We start from the raw sequence: 18,294 nt of genomic DNA, 5'->3' as shown, positions 1-18,294 counted from the left end.
CACCTCTCTGACTGCTGATGATAGGCGAGGTACAAGGGAGTAGACAGAAGCAAGGTCGGACGTAGCAGAAGGTCGGGGGCAGGCGGCAAGGTTCGTAGTCAGGGTGGATAGCAGAAGTTCTGGTACACAGGCTTTAGACACACAATACGCTTTCACTAGGCACAAGGGCAACAAGATCCGGCAAGGGAGTGCATGGGAGGAGGTCAGATATAGTCAGGGACCAGGTGGAAGCCAATTAAGCTAATTGGGCCAGGCACCAATCATTGGTGCACTGGCCCTTTAAGTCTCAGGGAGCTGGCGCGCGCGCGCCCTAGAGAGCGGAGCCGCGCGCGCCAGCACATGACAGCAGGGGACGGGAACGGGTAAGTGACCTGGGATGCGATTCGCGAGCGGGCGCGTCCCGCTGTGCGAATCGCGTCCCCAACGGCCATGACAGTGCAGCGCTCCCGGTCAGCGGGACTGACCGGGGAGCTGCAGGGAGAAAGACGCCGTGAGCGCTCCGGGGAGGAGCGGGGACCCGGAGCGCTAGGCGTAACATGTGGTAGGAGACATTTTATTTTTTATTTGGGGGGGGGGGTAGCTATGTAGGGGTGTGTGTAGTATATGTAATGTTTTACCTTTTATTTTCTCTATGTGTAGTGTAGTGTAGTGTTTTTAGGGTAAATTCACATGGGCGGGGGGTTTACAGCGAGTTTCCCGCTGGGAGTTTGAGCTGCAGCGGAAGATTTGCTGCATCTCAAACTTTCAGCGAGAAACTCACTGTAAACATCTGCCCATGTGAATGTACATTGTACATTCACATGGGGGGGGGGAGGGGGACCTCCAGCTGTTGCAAAACTACCACTCCCAGCATGCCCTTTGGCTGTCCATGCATGCTGAGTGTTGTAGTTATGCAACAGCTGGAGGCACACTGGTTGCAAAACACTGAGAGTTTGTTACTTAACTCAGTGTTTTCAAAACCAGTGTGCCTCCAGCTGTTGCAAAACTACAACTCCCAGCATGCATGGTCTATCAGTGCATGCTGGGAGTTGTAGTTTGCAACAGCTGGAGGCACACTGGTTGCAAAACACTGAGTTAGGTAACAAGCTCTGTGTTTCACAACTTCAGCTGTTGCCAAAACTACAACTCTCAGCATGCAATTATAGCTGAAGGGCATGCTGGAACTTGTACTTATGCAACAGCTGGAGGCATACTACTAACACTCCCAGCATGCCCTTTGGCTGTCCGTGCATGCTGGGGGTTGTAGTTATGCAACAGCTAGAGGCACACTGGTTGCAAAACACTGAGAGTTTGTTACTTAATTCAGTGTTTGCCTCCAGTTTGCCTCCAGCTGTTGCAAAACTACAACTCCCAGTACAGTGGTCCCTCAACATACGATGGTAATTCGTTCCAAACGAGCAATTGTTTGTCGAATCCATCATATGTTGAGGGATTCGTGCAATGTAAAGTATAGGAAGCTGTACTCACCTGTCCCCGCCGCTCGCGATGGTGTCCCCGCCGCTCCCGATAGTGACCCCGGGCCTCCGCTGGGCTCTCCTGGTCTTCTCCGGTCCTCCGCTGTCTTCTCTGGTCCTCCGCTGTCTTTTCCGGTCCTCTGCTGTCTTCCGCAAGGCCTTTACTGGGCCTGCATAGCGACATCATTATGCCGCTGCGTACGCCATTCCTATTGAATGACGTACGCAGCTGCATATTGACGTCATCGGAGAGGGCCGAGAAGACACCGAAGACCAGCGCTGGACCTGGAGGGCACCCCGAAGCATTGTGGAGGGGTAAGTAATAGGAATTACTTAATGGGAACATTAAGCTGCCATCTGGCAGCAGCTTAAGCATTTTGCGCTGCCGGATAGCACTTAATGCGATGGCCCCGACATAAAAAAGCATTGTTTGTCGATGCTGACATCGACATGCGATGGCCTCTGAGAGGCCATCGTATGTCGATTTGATCATATGTCGGGGCCATCGTAGGTCGGGGGGTCACTGTATGTCCAGACAGCCAAAGGACATATTGGGAGTTGTAGTTATGCAACAACTGGAGAACAGTTTTAAGACCACTGTGTAGTAGTGTCCAAACTGTAGCCCCCCAGATGTTGCAAAACTTCAACTCCAAGCATGCTGGGACTTGAAGTTCTGCAACATCTGAAGGGCCAGATGTTACAGAACTACAACTCTCAGCATGCCTGGACTGTCTAGGCATGCTGGGAGTTGTAGTTTTGCAACATCTGGAAGGGCTACAGTTTGGACACCATTGCACAGTGGTCTCCAAACTGTGGCCCTCCAGATGTTGCAAAACTACAACTCTCAGTGAACTCCCAGCATGCCCAGACAGCCTTTGGCTCACTCACTCACCTAGAAGGCAGCAGTGAAGATCACTTACCACTGATCTTCACTGCTTCGCCACCGCTGCCTCCTTTCTGCCGGTCCCTCGCTGGTCCCTCACCGTAGTAAGGTACTACTGCACCCGCCGCCATCTTCCCCCCGCTCTGCCCGGACTTCCAGGGGCGGCAGAGCGGGAATTTCAACTTTAACCATCCCGGACTGGTCCCCGCCTGGTGAGCGGCGGGACCTGAATTTCCATGGGCATACAGGTACGCCCTTGATCCTCAAGTACCAGGGCATCAGGGCATACCCATACGCCCATGGTCCTTAAGGGGATAAAAAAGTATTTGTGCACAACACCAGCAGTACACACCAGTGCTGCGGCACACAGTCGCTGTGTACTACACCCAGGCAGGATTTGTGCTTGAGCTGAATCGCTGCTGTTCTGTGAAAGACACTGTGCAACACACTGCTCTCTGTCCCTCTCTGTATTAGAACGCTGTAGTGACTGGGAGGTGAATCGCTGCTGTAAAAATGCTTTTCTGTGCAACACACAGGGCTCTCTGTTCCTATCCATCTCTCTACAGTGAAAAGATGAAGTGATTGGCCGCAATATGGCTGCTGATTATATAGGGCTGTGACATCACAGGGGTGACTGGCTGCTGATAGGCTGCATGCTGTATGTGATTCAGTGTCATCCCACCTACCCTTGTTCCTGCCCTCCCAGGAATCCTTGCCTCATGTCCTCACATGTGGATCTGCCATTTTAGATGCCCTGGAGCCTGGACCGCACTAAATGGAGTTTAATGAAGCCATTCGCGTGATCGAATCGTGCCGATATTCGCATTCGTTGCCAATCAAATTTTTCCTGAAATTCGTAACAAATTTGCATTCGTCAGATTCGATTCGCTCATCTCTAATAGCCACAGTATACTGTAACTAGAGGGGAGATGGAGGTGGGGGCAGGGCCTTTGAAGGAATTTGGGGTCCCCAAGCAAAATGGACATGGGGGCCCCCCCTTGATGTTCACGCACTTCACGCTCTAGGGCCGGCATCAGGACGTAGTAACGCCTGCCCTTGAATTCTGGGAGCGCAACGTGAGCGAATGTCGATACGAGGCCCCCACATTAGGTGCAGCAGTGTACCCCCCACATTAGGTGCAGCAGAGTTCCCCCCACATTAGGTGCAGCAGAGTTCCCCCCACATTAGGTAGGCAGTGTCCCCCCCCCCTTTAGCCTGGCAATGTTCCCCCATATTAGGCTGGCAATGTTCCCTCACATTAGGCAGGTAGTGTTCCCACCACATTAGGTAGGCAGTTTCCTCCACATTAGGCAGGCAGTGTTCCCCCACATTAGGCAGGCAGTGTTCCCCACAGACATACAGCCTCCAGCCATGTACAGTGTATGGCTGGAGGCTGTATGCCTGTGTACTGTCCCACTTCAGTGCTCCGACCACAGCTCCTCCCGTCCGGCCATAGCATTAGTTCCGGGACTGGAGAAGCAGTGGTCGGAACAGCGAAGATGACGTGCCGCTGGTCACTTACCAAGCTGGCCAGCGCATGTCTTCCTCCTCCTCCTCAATGCTCCGGTCTTCTGCGCCTCCGTTGCTATGGGCGCATGCATGGGACGCTATGCCCCCGCAGGGAGGTAATGGGGGCATCCCTGTGTCCCAAAAACATCTTTCGGGATACAGGGATGTCCTTAACAGTGATCGCTACAGGACGGGCAAGCACAGGCTCTGCTCGGGGCCCCTGACCAGCTTGGTTTGCCTGTCCTGTAGCGAAGGGCCTGGGTGGGGGGTGGTACTGGTAATAACTCAACCAAAATTTGTATGTTTAAAGGGGTATTCCGGGCAAAAACATTTTATCCCCTATCCAAAGGATAGGAGATAAGATGTCTAATCACGGGGGCCCGCTGCTGAGACCCCCCGCGATCTCCCTGCAGCACCCGCATTCTATGTGGGTGCTGAATCTCCAGTTTCGGAAACCTCCGGGTTTCCGGGACTGGGGATGTGACGTCATGCCACACCCCCTCCATTCTGCAGGGAGATCGCGGGGGGTCTCAGCAGCGGGCCCCCCGCGATCAGACATCTTATCCCTTATCCTTTGGATAGGGGATAAAATGTTTTTGCCCAGAATACCCCTTTAACTGGAGATGTTATAAGAGGTTGTTTTTTTCGACAACAACAAAAAAAATCTATATTTCTGATTGTTGATAACTGTTGTATACTCCTTTTACATAGAGGATATCTGCACACGGTGCCCTGTTGGCTGGTATATCAGTGGCTCTTCATGTTATTACATCTCTGGGGAAGAATTATCCTGGGATGGGGCTCGAGATAGATGCTTTCAAATGAGCTCTATTCTTGTAATGATAAAGGACCAGACTGAATTGGTAAGAGCCGTAAACAGGGAATGCCATTATGATCACTCTATAGTTATCTTTTCTAATACAAAGTAAAAGCAATAGATTTAGAGAATAAAATAGTTGTCATTGTCACTTATGTTTCTAGGATACTTTAAATAAATTATTTACAACAAGCAGGAGCTACTGGATCGGACTGAGACGGGACACTGAAGATATCAACATCTGGAAGTGGCTGGATGGGACACAAGTCCCCTTCACGTATGTACTGAGCTGGAGGCTTTTATATAAGAATCTAACAGTGAAAACAACAAAGTAACTAGACAATGTTAAAGTAGTTATTTACATATTAAAAATATATTATCTGTGAACAAACCAAAAGCATACAAAGATCAAAGAGGCCCCCTAAGGAAAGATGCAGATAGGGCCTCCGTAAAATGTTGGTTAACACCACCACACGCCTTGCCACCTGCCAGTAAGATCTGACGCTTGTTTGGCCACCAACTCCTGATCCATGATTCTTATTTTGGCTCCCTGCATTCTTTTTTTGCTACCAAACAGGACTTGTGGTAAAAATTTGTAACCACCAACTGAAATAACTGACATGGTCACCCTGGGCCAACTCCCCATGTGCATCATAGTGCAAAAAAGGGTCTACCTCTATAGTATATAAGCCATAAGTGTCTGTACAATTCATTTTACTGGATATCACACAACACAGGTCTAAATAGATGTAGTGTAACTTGGGAAAGGAGCTGCCTGTCATTTCCATTCATCTTTTATGTTGGCTCCGCACATTCTTGTTTGCTACCAAGTAGGACTTGTGGTAAAAGGTTCTAACCATCCCCTGAATTTACACAGAAGTGTCTCTTGATTGACTCTTTGGAATATTGCCATCCAATGGCTTATATTACATTAGTAATATACATGTAATTGCTTTTTCTTATTCCTTCATTTACAGCAACTGGATAAAGAATGAGCCCAACAATCACGGGAAAAATGAGCATTGTGGAGAAACCATGTCCGGACCTTGGAATGATCGAAACTGTAATGATAAGTTGTCTTATATTTGTAAAAGGATTAGAACTTGCTGAGATCCATTCCATACCAAGTAGTGGTAGAATCAAATGTAATATCTCGACCCCAGACTCCCCCCCCCCCCCCCCCCCCCCCCCGCCCATGTGCTATTTATAATACTGGTTTTACTTACAGTTGTGCTTAGCAGTTTGTAAAACCATCAGAAAGTTCTATATTTCTAAAAGCAAATAAAGAGAATTAAATCAAACAAAAAATGTCAAATATATTGGACTAAGTAAGGAAATTAAGGGAAATGATCCAGTATCACATATCTGTGAGTGGTTACACTATGTGAACCTTTTTAGTATCTGGTATGACCCCCCTGTGCATCTAAACATTTCCTATAATTGTTTATTAGTCCTGCACATTGATTGGGAGGAATTTTAACCTATTGCTCTATTCAAAACAACTTTAACTCTGTTATATTGGTGGTCTCCTCCCATAACCTCCTTGCATCAGATCATTATTAACATTTCTGTTAGATTAAGGTCAGGATTTTGACTTGGCCATTACAATACTTTGGGTGCCACCTTGCGCCACACCATTTAAGTAAGGAACCCATGAAGGTGTCCATGAAGGTGTCCATGAAGAAGTGAATGGGCTTATACAGCTTTATCAAAATGTTTACTAACTACCTGATATAAGTTGTTGAAATTGTGCTTAGAATCAATAGATTGGGGGTGTCTTGGAGACATGTATGACCCGGAATCGCCGCAGATCGCCGGTCTGAATTGATCGCTGACATGGGGGTGTCTCAGGACCCCCTCAGTGATGTACCAGGATGCCTGCTGAATGATTTCAGCAGGCATCCCGGTCTGGTCCTCACCCGACGAGCGGCGGGGACTGTAGAAACATAGGGCATACCTGTACGCCCTGAGTCCTTAAGGACTCGGGAACGGGGGCGTACAGGTACACCCTGCGTCTTTAAGTGGTTAAGGGGAACATGCAGAGGAGGTCATGTGATCATTGTGCCCAATGGGAGCCCCTACCCTTTAGCTTGACTAGTTTAGTCTGGGAGGGGTCAAGTAAGTTGTAGTTGGAGGAAGGAGAGCTAAGGTAGCAGTGTGAGAGGGAGTTGAAAGAAGTGCTGCAGGGATACAATGGAGTTGTGAGCAGCAATACCATTGAGCTGGTGTCACAGGAGGAGTTGGTAATTTCCAGCTGTGGGCAATAGGAGCCGGAGAGTCAAAGGGTCACATAGCACTAGTCTGGGATAACATCAGTAGAAAGCCCCCGGTAGCTGAGGTACAAAGGTCTTGTTAAAATCCTGGTGGTAGGAAGCTTAAATGGATATTCTACAGAACCCAAGTCAGCATTAGTTGTCTCCTTTAACAACAGTAACTTCAAGCAACTAAAGTACAGTCATTATATTTCTACTGAGGAAAGGGTCATTGACATATCTAAGTACCCTGAAACGCATCTAGAAATCACAAGTAACGCATTGATAACTCACCACTGCTGCTTGAGATTTCACCAGAGCAAACTGAAAGTCCTTCAACAGCCGCAACATCCACTGCTTACAACAGCCGCAGCTTCTACTCATCCAGCCAACTGTCATACCATTGACGTCAGACGCCAAGAAATTCCACGAGGTCCGGTCACCATAATCTGCTTGATGCCTCCTTCATCATCACAGCGGCATCCATCAGGTCTGTGGCAGACAGACCGGCCGCAGAAGTGCACGCCAGTGCTCCCATTCAGCGCAGGCAGACCTTGTCATGGACAGGTGCTTGCTGGCACCAGTTTCTTTGGAGCATTATCTACATCCAAATACATCTGGCTGGTAAATATATATCCCACTTTTGGTGTCTAACATATGGACCTGGGTACATACGCCCATAGTACTTTAATGTGCGGACTGTGTCAAATAATGCTATTCTGAACTAGCAAATGCCGGACTCTGAGTGTCCACTTGAAAAGGGAGGGACTTGGACAGGAGCACATTAAGGGCCATAGGGCCTCAGTCACATGACGGCACAATAACAGAGCCTAGAGGTGGCAGCAGCATGAGGAGACCATAATCTAGCAGAATGACACAGCCTGGAATTGGTGGCAGCAAGAGTAGACCATATAGTGACTGAATGACTGTTACGCCGAGCGCTCCGGGTTCCCGCTCCTCCCCGGAGCGCTCGCTACACTCTCGCTCCCGCAGCGCCCCGGTCAGATCCACTGACCGGGTGCGCTGCGATACCGCCTCCAGCCGGGATGCGATTCGCGATGCGGGTGGCGCCCGCTCGCGATGCGCACCCCGGCTCCCGTACCTGACTCGCTCTCCGTCGGTCCTGTCCCGGCGCGCGCGGCCCCGCTCCCTAGGGCGCGTGCGCGCCGGGTCTCTGCGATTTAAAGGGCCACTGCGCCGCTGATTGGCGCAGTGGTTCTAATCAGTGTGTTCACCTGTGCACTCCCTATGTATACCTCACTTCCCCTGCACTCCCTCGCCGGATCTTGTTGCCATTGTGCCAGTGAAAGCGTTCCCTTGTGTGTTCCTAGCCTGTGTTCCAGACCTCCTGCCGTTGCCCCTGACTACGATCCTTGCTGCCTGCCCCGACCTTCTGCTACGTCCGACCTTGCTTCTGTCTACTCCCTTGTACCGCGCCTATCTTCAGCAGTCAGAGACGTTGAGCCGTTGCTAGTGGATACAACCTGGTCACTACCGCCGCAGCAAGACCATCCCGCTTTGCGGCGGGCTCTGGTGAATACCAGTAGTGACTTAGAACCGGTCCACTAGCACGGTCCACGCCAATCCCTCTCTGGCACAGAGGATCCACCTCCTGCCAGCCGGCATCGTGACAGTAGATGCGGCCATGGATCCCGCTGAAGTTCCTCTGCCAGATGTCGCCGACCTCACCACGGTGGTCGCCCAGCAGTCACAACAGATAGCGCAACAAGGCCACCAGCTGTCTCAACTGACCGTGATGCTACAGCAGCTACTACCACAGCTTCAGCAATCATCTCCTCCGCCAGCTCCTGCACCTCCTCCGCAGCGAGTGGCCGCCTCAGGCCTACGACTATCCTTGCCGGATAAATTTGATGGGGACTCTAAGTTTTGCCGTGGCTTTCTTTCACAATGTTCCCTGCACTTGGAGATGATGTCGGACCAGTTTCCTACTGAAAGGTCTAAGGTGGCTTTCGTAGTCAGCCTTCTGTCTGGAAAAGCTCTGTCATGGGCCACACCGCTCTGGGACCGCAATGACCCCGTCACTGCCTCTGTACACTCCTTCTTCTCGGAAATTCGAAGTGTCTTTGAGGAACCTGCCCGAGCCTCTTCTGCTGAGACTGCCCTGCTGAACCTGGTCCAGGGTAATTCTTCCGTTGGCGAGTACGCCGTGCAATTCTTACGCCGTGCAATACTCTTGCTTCAGAACTTTCCTGGAATAATGGGGCCCTCTGCGCGACCTTTAAAAAAGGCCTATCCAGCAACATTAAAGATGTTCTGGCCGCACGAGAAATTCCTGCTAACCTACATGAACTCATTCATCTAGCCACTCGCATTGACATGCGTTTTTCCGAAAGGCGTCAGGAGCTCCGCCAGGATATGGACTTTGTTCGCACGAGGCGTTTTTTCTCCCCGGCTCCTCTCTCCTCTGGTCCTCTGCAATCCGTTCCTGTGCCTTCCGCCGTGGAGGCTATGCAAGTTGACCGGTCTCGCCTGACACCTCAAGAGAGGACACGACGCCGCATGGAGAATCTCTGCCTGTACTGTGCCGGTACCGAACACTTCCTGAAGGATTGTCCTATCCGTCCTCCCCGCCTGGAAAGACGTACGCTGACTCCGCACAAAGGTGAAACAGTCCTTGATGTCAACTCTGCTTCTCCACGTCTTACTGTGCCTGTGCGGATATCTGCCTCTACCTTCTCCTTCTCCACTAAGGCCTTCTTGGACTCCGGATCTGCAGGAAACTTTATTTTGGCCTCTCTCATCAACAGGTTCAACATCCCAGTGACCAGTCTCGCCAGACCTCTCTACATCAATTGCGTTAACAATGAAAGATTGGACTGTGCCGTGCGTTACCGCACGGAACCCCTCCTAATGTGCATCGGACCTCACCACGAAAAAATTGAGTTTTTGGTCCTCTCCAATTGCACTTCCGAAATTCTCCTTGGACTACCCTGGCTTCAACACCATTCCCCAACCCTGGATTGGTCCACAGGGGAGATCAAGAGTTGGGGTCCCTCTTGTTTCAAGGACTGCCTTAAACCGGTTACCAGTACTCCTTGCCGTGACCCTGTGGTTCCCCCTGTAACCGGTCTCCCTAAGGCCTATATGGACTTTGCGGATGTTTTTTGCAAAAAACAAGCTGAGACTCTACCTCCTCACAGGCCTTATGACTGTCCTATTGACCTCCTCCCGGGCACTACTCCACCCCGGGGCAGAATTTATCCTCTCTCTGCCCCAGAGACTCTTGCTATGTCTGAGTACATCCAGGAAAATTTAAAAAAGGGCTTTATCCGCAAATCCTCCTCTCCTGCCGGAGCCGGATTTTTCTTTGTGTCCAAAAAAGATGGCTCCCTACGTCCTTGCATTGACTACCGCGGTCTTAATAAAATCACGGTAAAGAACCGCTACCCTCTACCTCTCATCTCTGAACTCTTTGATCGCCTCCAAGGTGCCCACATCTTTACCAAACTGGACTTAAGAGGTGCTTATAATCTCATCCGCATCAGAGAGGGGGATGAATGGAAAACGGCATTTAACACTAGAGATGGACACTTTGAGTATCTGGTCATGCCCTTTGGCCTGTGCAACGCCCCTGCCGTCTTCCAAGACTTTGTTAATGAAATTTTTCGTGATCTCTTATATTCCTGTGTTGTTGTGTATCTGGACGATATCCTGATTTTTTCTGCCAACCTAGAAGAACACCGCCAGCATGTCCGCATGGTTCTTCAGAGACTTCGTGACAATCAACTTTATGCCAAAATGGAGAAATGTCTGTTTGAATGTCAATCTCTTCCTTTCCTAGGATACTTGGTCTCTGGCCAGGGACTACAAATGAACCCAGATAAACTCTCTGCCGTCTTAGATTGGCCACGCCCCTCCGGACTCCGTGCTATCCAACGTTTTTTGGGGTTCGCCAATTATTACAGACAATTTATTCCACATTTTTCCACCATTGTGGCTCCTATCGTGGCTTTAACCAAAAAGAATGCCAATCCTAAGTCATGGCCTCCTCAAGCGGAAGACGCCTTTAAACAGCTCAAGTCTGCCTTTTCTTCAGCTCCCGTGCTCTCCAGACCTGACCCATCTAAACTCTTCCTATTGGAGGTTGATGCCTCCTCAGTAGGAGCTGGAGCGGTCCTTCTACAAAAAAATTCTTCCGGGCATGCTGTTACTTGTGGTTTTTTTTCTAAGACCTTCTCTCCGGCGGAGAGGAACTACTCCATCGGGGATCGAGAGCTACTAGCCATTAAATTAGCACTTGAGGAATGGAGGCATCTGCTGGAGGGATCAAGATTTCCAGTTATTATTTACACCGATCACAAGAACCTCTCCTATCTCCAGTCTGCCCAACGGCTGAATCCTCGCCAGGCCAGGTGGTCTCTGTTCTTTGCCCGATTTAATTTTGAAATTCACTTTCGGCCTGCCGATAAGAACATTAGGGCCGATGCTCTCTCTCGTTCCTCGGATGCCTCGGAAGTAGAGCTCTCTCCGCAACACATCATTCCTCCTGACTGCCTGATCTCCACTTCTCCAGCCTCCATCAGGCAAACTCCTCCAGGGAAGACCTTCGTCTCTCCACGCCAACGCCTCGGAATCCTCAAATGGGGTCACTCCTCCCATCTCGCAGGTCATGCGGGCATCAAGAAATCCGTGCAACTCATCTCTCGTTTCTATTGGTGGCCGAGTCTGGAGACGGATGTTGTGGATTTTGTGCGAGCCTGCACTGTCTGTGCCCGGGATAAGACTCCTCGCCAGAAGCCCGTTGGTCTTCTTCATCCTCTGCCTGTTCCCGAACAGCCTTGGTCTCTGATTGGTATGGACTTTATTACAGACTTACCCTCATCCCGTGGCAACACTGTTGTTTGGGTGGTCGTTGATCGATTCTCCAAGATGGCACATTTCATCCCTCTTCCTGGTCTTCCTTCTGCGCCTCAGTTGGCAAAACAATTTTTTGTACACATTTTTCGTCTTCACGGGTTGCCCACGCAGATCGTCTCGGATAGAGGCGTCCAATTCGTGTCTAAATTCTGGAGGGCTCTCTGTAAACAACTCAAGATTAAATTAAACTTTTCTTCTGCTTATCATCCTCAATCCAATGGGCAAGTAGAAAGAATTAACCAGGTCCTGGGTGATTATTTACGGCATTTTGTTTCCTCCCGCCAGGATGACTGGGCAGATCTTCTACCATGGGCCGAATTCTCGTATAACTTCAGAGTTTCTGAATCTTCTTCCAAATCCCCATTTTTCGTGGTGTACGGCCGTCACCCTCTTCCCCCCCTCCCTACTCCCTTGCCCTCTGGTGTACCCGCTGTGGATGAAATATCTCGTGATCTTTCCACCATATGGAAAGAGACCCAAAATTCTCTCTTACAGGCTTCATCACGCATGAAGAAGTTTGCTGATAAGAAAAGAAGAGCTCCCCCCATTTTTTCTCCCGGAGACAAGGTATGGCTCTCCGCTAAATATGTCCGCTTCCGTGTTCCCAGCTACAAATTGGGACCACGCTATCTTGGTCCTTTCAAAATTTTGTGCCAGATTAATCCTGTCTCTTATAAACTTCTTCTCCCTCCTTCTCTTCGTATTCCTAATGCCTTTCACGTTTCTCTTCTTAAACCACTCATCATCAACCGTTTCTCTCCTAAACTTATCTCTCCCACTCCTGTCTCCGGTTCTTCAGACATCTTTCCCGTAAAGGAGATACTGGCCTCCAAAAAGGTCAGAGGAAAAACCTTCTTTTTGGTTGACTGGGAGGGCTGTGGTCCTGAAGAGAGATCCTGGGAACCTGAGGACAATATCCTAGATAAAAATCTGGTCCTCAGGTTCTCAGGCTCCAAGAAGAGGGGGAGACCCAAGGGGGGGGGGTACTGTTACGCCGAGCGCTCCGGGTTCCCGCTCCTCCCCGGAGCGCTCGCTACACTCTCGCTCCCGCAGCGCCCCGGTCAGATCCACTGACCGGGTGCGCTGCGATACCGCCTCCAGCCGGGATGCGATTCGCGATGCGGGTGGCGCCCGCTCGCGATGCGCACCCCGGCTCCCGTACCTGACTCGCTCTCCGTCGGTCCTGTCCCGGCGCGCGCGGCCCCGCTTCCTAGGGCGCGCGCGCGCCGGGTCTCTGCGATTTAAAGGGCCACTGCGCCGCTGATTGGCGCAGTGGTTCTAATCAGTGTGTTCACCTGTGCACTCCCTATGTATACCTCACTTCCCCTGCACTCCCTCGCCGGATCTTGTTGCCATTGTGCCAGTGAAAGCGTTCCCTTGTGTGTTCCTAGCCTGTGTTCCAGACCTCCTGCCGTTGCCCCTGACTACGATCCTTGCTGCCTGCCCCGACCTTCTGCTACGTCCGACCTTGCTTCTGTCTACTCCCTTGTACCGCGCCTATCTTCAGCAGTCAGAGAGGTTGAGCCGTTGCTAGTGGATACGACCTGGTCACTACCGCCGCAGCAAGACCATCCCGCTTTGCGGCGGGCTCTGGTGAATACCAGTAGTGACTTAGAACCGGTCCACTAGCACGGTCCACGCCAATCCCTCTCTGGCACAGAGGATCCACCTCCTGCCAGCCGGCATCGTGACAATGACATAGCCTGGAGTTGACGGCAGCATGAGGAGACCATAGAGCCTCACAATTCTTAAGATTAAAAGATGAATTTTGGAATTTAAATTGAAGATTTATGGTAGCTAGTGCTTCCATTACATTTTTTAAGGTAATGTCCCAGGCCCAGCAGAATCAGTAAACCATATAGTGGCTGAATGGCACAGCCTGGATTTGGGGGCAGCATGAGTAGAACATATAGTGGCTGAATAGCACAGCCTGGAGTTGGCGGCAGATAAGGAGACCATATAGTGAGTGAATGGCACAGCCTGGAGGTGGCGGAAGCATGAGGAGACCACATAGTGGCTAAATGACACAGCCTGGAGGTGGCGGCAGCATGATTAGAAAATATGGTGGCTGAATGAGACAGCCTGGAGCTGGCAGCAGCAGCAGCATCAGGAGTCCTGAAAGTGACCCGGTTACAGAGTGGTGTGGTGGGTGGAAATACCAGTACCCGGTGACGAAGGTGGGTAAAAAAAAAAAGGTCTGATGCGGAGGAATGTTTGTAACTGGGGAGCAGCGCCTTAAACCTGTTTGACACTATCCATATTTGTGAAGTGTTAGTGTGGCACCATGGTCAATCGACTCTGATGCATCTCAACATTTTTCGTGGGGTGACTATGAGACATGGTGGAGGATGAGGAGGTGGAGTCACACACTGTTGCAGGACCAACGGCCTGAGAGCGTGGAGGCGGAAGCGGTGTGACCTGTCCAAGTTGCTGTTGTCCAAGTTGTCCCTGACCAAAGTTACAGCTCCACACGTCAGCAATGTGGTGCACTTTGATACACTTTGGTAGAGTGGGGTGGTGAGTGTTAATACCAGTACCCGGTGATGAAGGTGGGTGAAAGAAGGAGAACTTGGCATCAGATGTGTGGCATCAGGCGGGTGGCACGATCAGAATAGTAGCTGAGGCAGGTAGGCAGAAGAAAACGGTCTCTTTTGTCAAAGTGCTCATATATTATTATATTGAGGATATGCATTATATAAAACTTAACTTTTAACATTATTCTTAGGATAAAATATATGGACCCAAACATTTTTTGAAATCTAACAAAAGGAAAGGTGTGCAAAAAGCACCATGTGCCACCTACACCACCAAGTATTGATGCGATGGAAAGACCTCTAAAAGGTGGAAGGGAACAACGTATGGTCTATTGTAACAGGTGGGGGTAAAAACTTCCCCTGTAAGGCCCTACTCTAGCACTATTCATTCCCTTAATGGCAAGTGTTACTCATCCTAAAAAGGGCAGCCCCACACAGGAACCTCTCCCTATTTCCACCTAAAAACACTGCCATTTCTCAGGGTTTTTAGTTGGAAATAGGAAGAGGTTCCTTTGTGGGGCTGCCCTTTTTAGGACGAGTAACACTTGCGGAGAAGGGAATTATTAGTGCAAAAATAGGACCTTACAGGGGAAGTTTCTACCCCCACCTGTAAAAATGAACCATACGTTGTTCCCTTCCACCTTTTAGAGGTCTTTGCATCACATTAATACTTGGTGGTATAGGTGGCACATGGTGTTTTTTGCACACCTTTCCTTTTGTTAGATGAAAAAAAAAATGTTGGGTCCATATGTTTTATCCTAAGAAAACTTAAGTTTTAGCTAATGCATATCCTCAATACTTATTTTTGGTCTAATGCAGAGGAATTTCTTTAACTGGGGAGCAGCACCTTAATTGCATTTTGCAGTATTCATGACAGCACAATGAGAGAGCCTGGAGGTGGTAGCATCAGCATGAGGAGACCATAGAGCAGCACAATGAGAGAGCCTGAAGGTGGCAGCATCAGCATGAGGAGACCATATGGCGGCACAATGACAGAGCCTGGAGGTGGTAGAATCAGCATGAGGAGACCATAGAGCAGCACAATGAGAGAGCATGAAGGTGGCAGCATCAGCATGAGGAGACCATAGAGCAGCACAATGAGAGAGCCTGGAGATGGAAGCATCAGCGTGAGGAGACCATATGGCGGAACAATGAAAGAGCCTGGAGGTGGCAGCAGCAGCATGCGGGCCATGCCAACTGAGGGTTGAGTCTGAGGAACCCACTGACTGTTGACTGGGGGTGTTAGATGTCACTTGGGATGACCGAGTGAACCAATTAATCACAGCTGCTGGGTTGCTGGCCGAGACACGACTGCTTGCTGACACCGGGAGCTCAGACCTCTCGCTGTAACATCTGCTGCCACATGCCCCTACTTTGCTGCGATGTCTGCCTGTGCCTGATGAATTTAGGCCTCTGCTGCAACCTCTGTCTGCCCCTGATGAATTTAGGCCTCTGCTGCGACCTCTGCTGTGCCAGATGAATTTAGGTCTCTGCCACTCCTCTGTGCATGTCCTGGCACTTCTCTGCCTTACTTACTTAGTGCGTATATGAGGGGAGTACAATACACTTCACTATGCTTAAAACAGTATTTGTCTAGAACAGCAGCAGGTGTGTACTTTTGGCTGGCCTTTTACAGTAACTAAGCCCTTACGACTTTATCAGGAACAAAATAGTACACCACTTAGATGTAAGTATGTGGTATGCACTGATGAGGGAAGAAAAATGCTCTACAGTACGCTTAAAAAAGTATTTGTGCACAACACCAGTAGTACACAACAGTGCTGCAGCATACAGACGCTGTGTACTAAACCCAAAAAGACTATTATAAGAGCATATAGAAAGTGGTTCCTCTGAATGAAGGCGCTTCTCACAGTAGATGTACAGTTAATATTTTATTATATTGCAACACGTTTCAATCCCGAACTGGGATCTTCCTCAGGCATACAGTACATGGGACATGAACAACTTGTATACATGACATTATATATACACAAGTTATATACAGTTCCAGATCACCGGAAAGAAGCCGTGTGCAAAATGCAGGTAAAGGTAGCAAAATATGCAGATTGCAATGGAATAATAAAAGCAAAAGAAGAATAAAAAAAACATGCAATTTAAAATACTGTATATACTCGAGTATAAGCCGACCCGAATATAAACCGAGGCCCTTAATTTCCCCCCAAAAACCCAGGAAAAGTTATTGACTTGACTATAAGTCTAGGGTGAGAAATACATCATCCCCCACCCCCCCCCAGCCCCCCCCCCCGTCATCATCCATAACCCCGTCATTAACACCCCCGTCATCATCACCCTATCATCATCCAGACCCCTGTCATCATCACCCTGCCATCATCCCCCCCCTTCATCATCACCGCCTGTCAATCCCTTCAATCAGTGGTCTTCAACCTGCGGACCTCCAGATGTTGCAAAACTACAACTCCCAGCATACCCGGACAGCCATTAGCTGTCTGGGCATGCTGGGAGTTGTAATGTTGAAACATCTGGGGGTCCGCAGGTTGAAGACCACTGCCGGGCCTTCGTCATCATCCAGACCACCCCCCTTTAGTTTTCTACTCACCTCACTGCATGGACCATCCAGTGGGGAGGGTTAGTCGTTCCGGGCTGTCCATCTTCACCGGGAGGCCCTCTTCTCCGCTCCGGGCCCGGCCCCGGACTAGAGATGTTGCCTTGACGACGACGCACAGGGACGTCCCTGCGCATGAACGTTCCTGTGTGTCCGCAAGTTGAAGACCACTGAAAGCCGAGGGGGGGCGTTTTCAGAACGAAATTGAGGAGTGAATTGTTAGTCACTGAATTTTAGTGAGGAGGAGAAGAAAAAATAATCGTTAGGCAGGTTACAGATAGTGAAGAGGCACACTTTATTTGCCACTGGGGGAGGCTCTGGCAGACACCTGCAGCCTTTTGCTGCATGACAGATTGCACCTGAAGCATTTCATTTCTGAATCAAGTATTTTGGTGACTGGACATTTTTCATGCCATGCCCCTTCATTCCTGTCTATGGGAGGAGGCATGACGGCCGGCCCAAAGATCGCAGGGAGTCCCTGTGGCCAGACCCCATGTGATCAGCTTATCACCTAGCCTTTGGATAAGGAATAAGATGTCTAGGGGTGGAGTACCCCTTTAACTCTCATAAGATGTAATGTGTCCTAATTACAAAATCCTCTAGTGCAACAAAATACTGGTGTAGACTTTACTAATCCTTTACAAATTTGAAGCATAACCTTTATTTTTTTTTATTAGAGCAAACATTTACAAATGATGCAGTAGAGGCTAGAAGAAGAACAACAACAGAAAGGAAGTGGAGAGGAATGTCGAGGAGTTGGTGGTAATATAGGGGGCCAGGGAATTTAAGGGCATTTGTAAGGGCACATAGACCTTTCACATACATAACTTTGGGATGTCCCTGTCACACATGATGAAAACTATGCTGGCTATTACCTGACCACCACAAATCCGTCCAAGGGACCCCTCTCCGGTCAGCGTTCTGCCACCTTCACCGCTCTATATAGATAAAGAATCTGCATAAAGAAAAACAATTCAGCTTGATGAAAATTATATTACAATATCAGCAAACACATACACACCAATAATTTACATTTGCCTTTGTTTTGTTATCTAAGTGTGTACCTCCAAAAAATGGTATTGGAGACATATTTTAGAATACTTTCACCAGTATGTCCTGACTCCCAATTATAAAAGCCATTATAACACTTAATTTATGTTTCCCTTGACGATAGAGCTCCTGTACACACAAAGACAAAGTATACAGGGTACAGCTAGCTTTAGTAACAAATGAAGGAGAATGTTCTTCATGAAAATTATAATTCCAGGCATGAAATAGAGGAACTTGTTAGGCCTATTTGAAGGGGTATTCCGGGCAAAAGCATTTTATCCCCTATCCAAAGGATAAGGGATAAGATGTCTGATCACGGGGGGCCCGCTGCTG

At 49.3% G+C, this 18,294-nt stretch overlaps 2 protein-coding genes across 5 annotated transcripts in view; both read left to right on the top strand.

Moving 5' to 3' along the window:
- Positions 1 to 5,846, top strand: part of LOC130367870 (C-type lectin lectoxin-Phi2-like) — a 113,796-nt gene extending 107,950 nt beyond the window's left edge. For all 4 annotated transcript variants that reach the window (XM_056570793.1, XM_056570791.1, XM_056570790.1 and 1 more), the window contains 3 exons: positions 4,558 to 4,709; positions 4,828 to 4,940; positions 5,641 to 5,846. In XM_056570793.1, the coding sequence (XP_056426768.1) occupies positions 4,558 to 4,709; positions 4,828 to 4,940; positions 5,641 to 5,773 (398 nt within the window). In that variant the 3' untranslated portion in view covers positions 5,774 to 5,846. The remainder of the gene's footprint in view (positions 1 to 4,557; positions 4,710 to 4,827; positions 4,941 to 5,640) is intronic.
- Positions 5,847 to 6,699: 853 nt separating this feature from the next.
- LOC130367346 (uncharacterized) lies at positions 6,700 to 17,715 on the top strand. The gene is made up of 3 exons (XM_056569759.1): positions 6,700 to 6,781; positions 7,034 to 7,539; positions 17,589 to 17,715. The coding sequence occupies exons 1-3, from the start codon at positions 6,700 to 6,702 to the stop codon at positions 17,613 to 17,615; spliced, it is 615 nt and encodes a 204-aa protein (XP_056425734.1). The 3' UTR covers positions 17,616 to 17,715.
- The last annotated feature ends 579 nt before the right edge of the window (positions 17,716 to 18,294 follow it).

This window comes from Hyla sarda, chromosome 4, assembly GCF_029499605.1.
Source record: "Hyla sarda isolate aHylSar1 chromosome 4, aHylSar1.hap1, whole genome shotgun sequence".
Taxonomy (NCBI): Eukaryota; Metazoa; Chordata; class Amphibia; order Anura; family Hylidae; genus Hyla; species Hyla sarda.
Note: the sequence above shows the minus strand (reverse complement) of the source record. Positions and strands in the feature narration are given on the sequence as shown.

Excerpts from the sequence above, each read along its gene's own strand:
- LOC130367346 (XM_056569759.1), top strand. The coding sequence starts at position 6,700 with ATGCAGAGGAGGTCATGTGATCATTGTGCCCAATGGGAGCCCCTACCC. Across the intron at positions 6,782-7,033 it reads TTTAGTCTGGGAGGGGTCAA|GAAGCTTAAATGGATATTCT; the intron begins GTAAGTTGTAGT and ends TCCTGGTGGTAG. Across the intron at positions 7,540-17,588 it reads CATCCAAATACATCTGGCTG|AGCAAACATTTACAAATGAT; the intron begins GTAAATATATAT and ends TTTTTTTATTAG.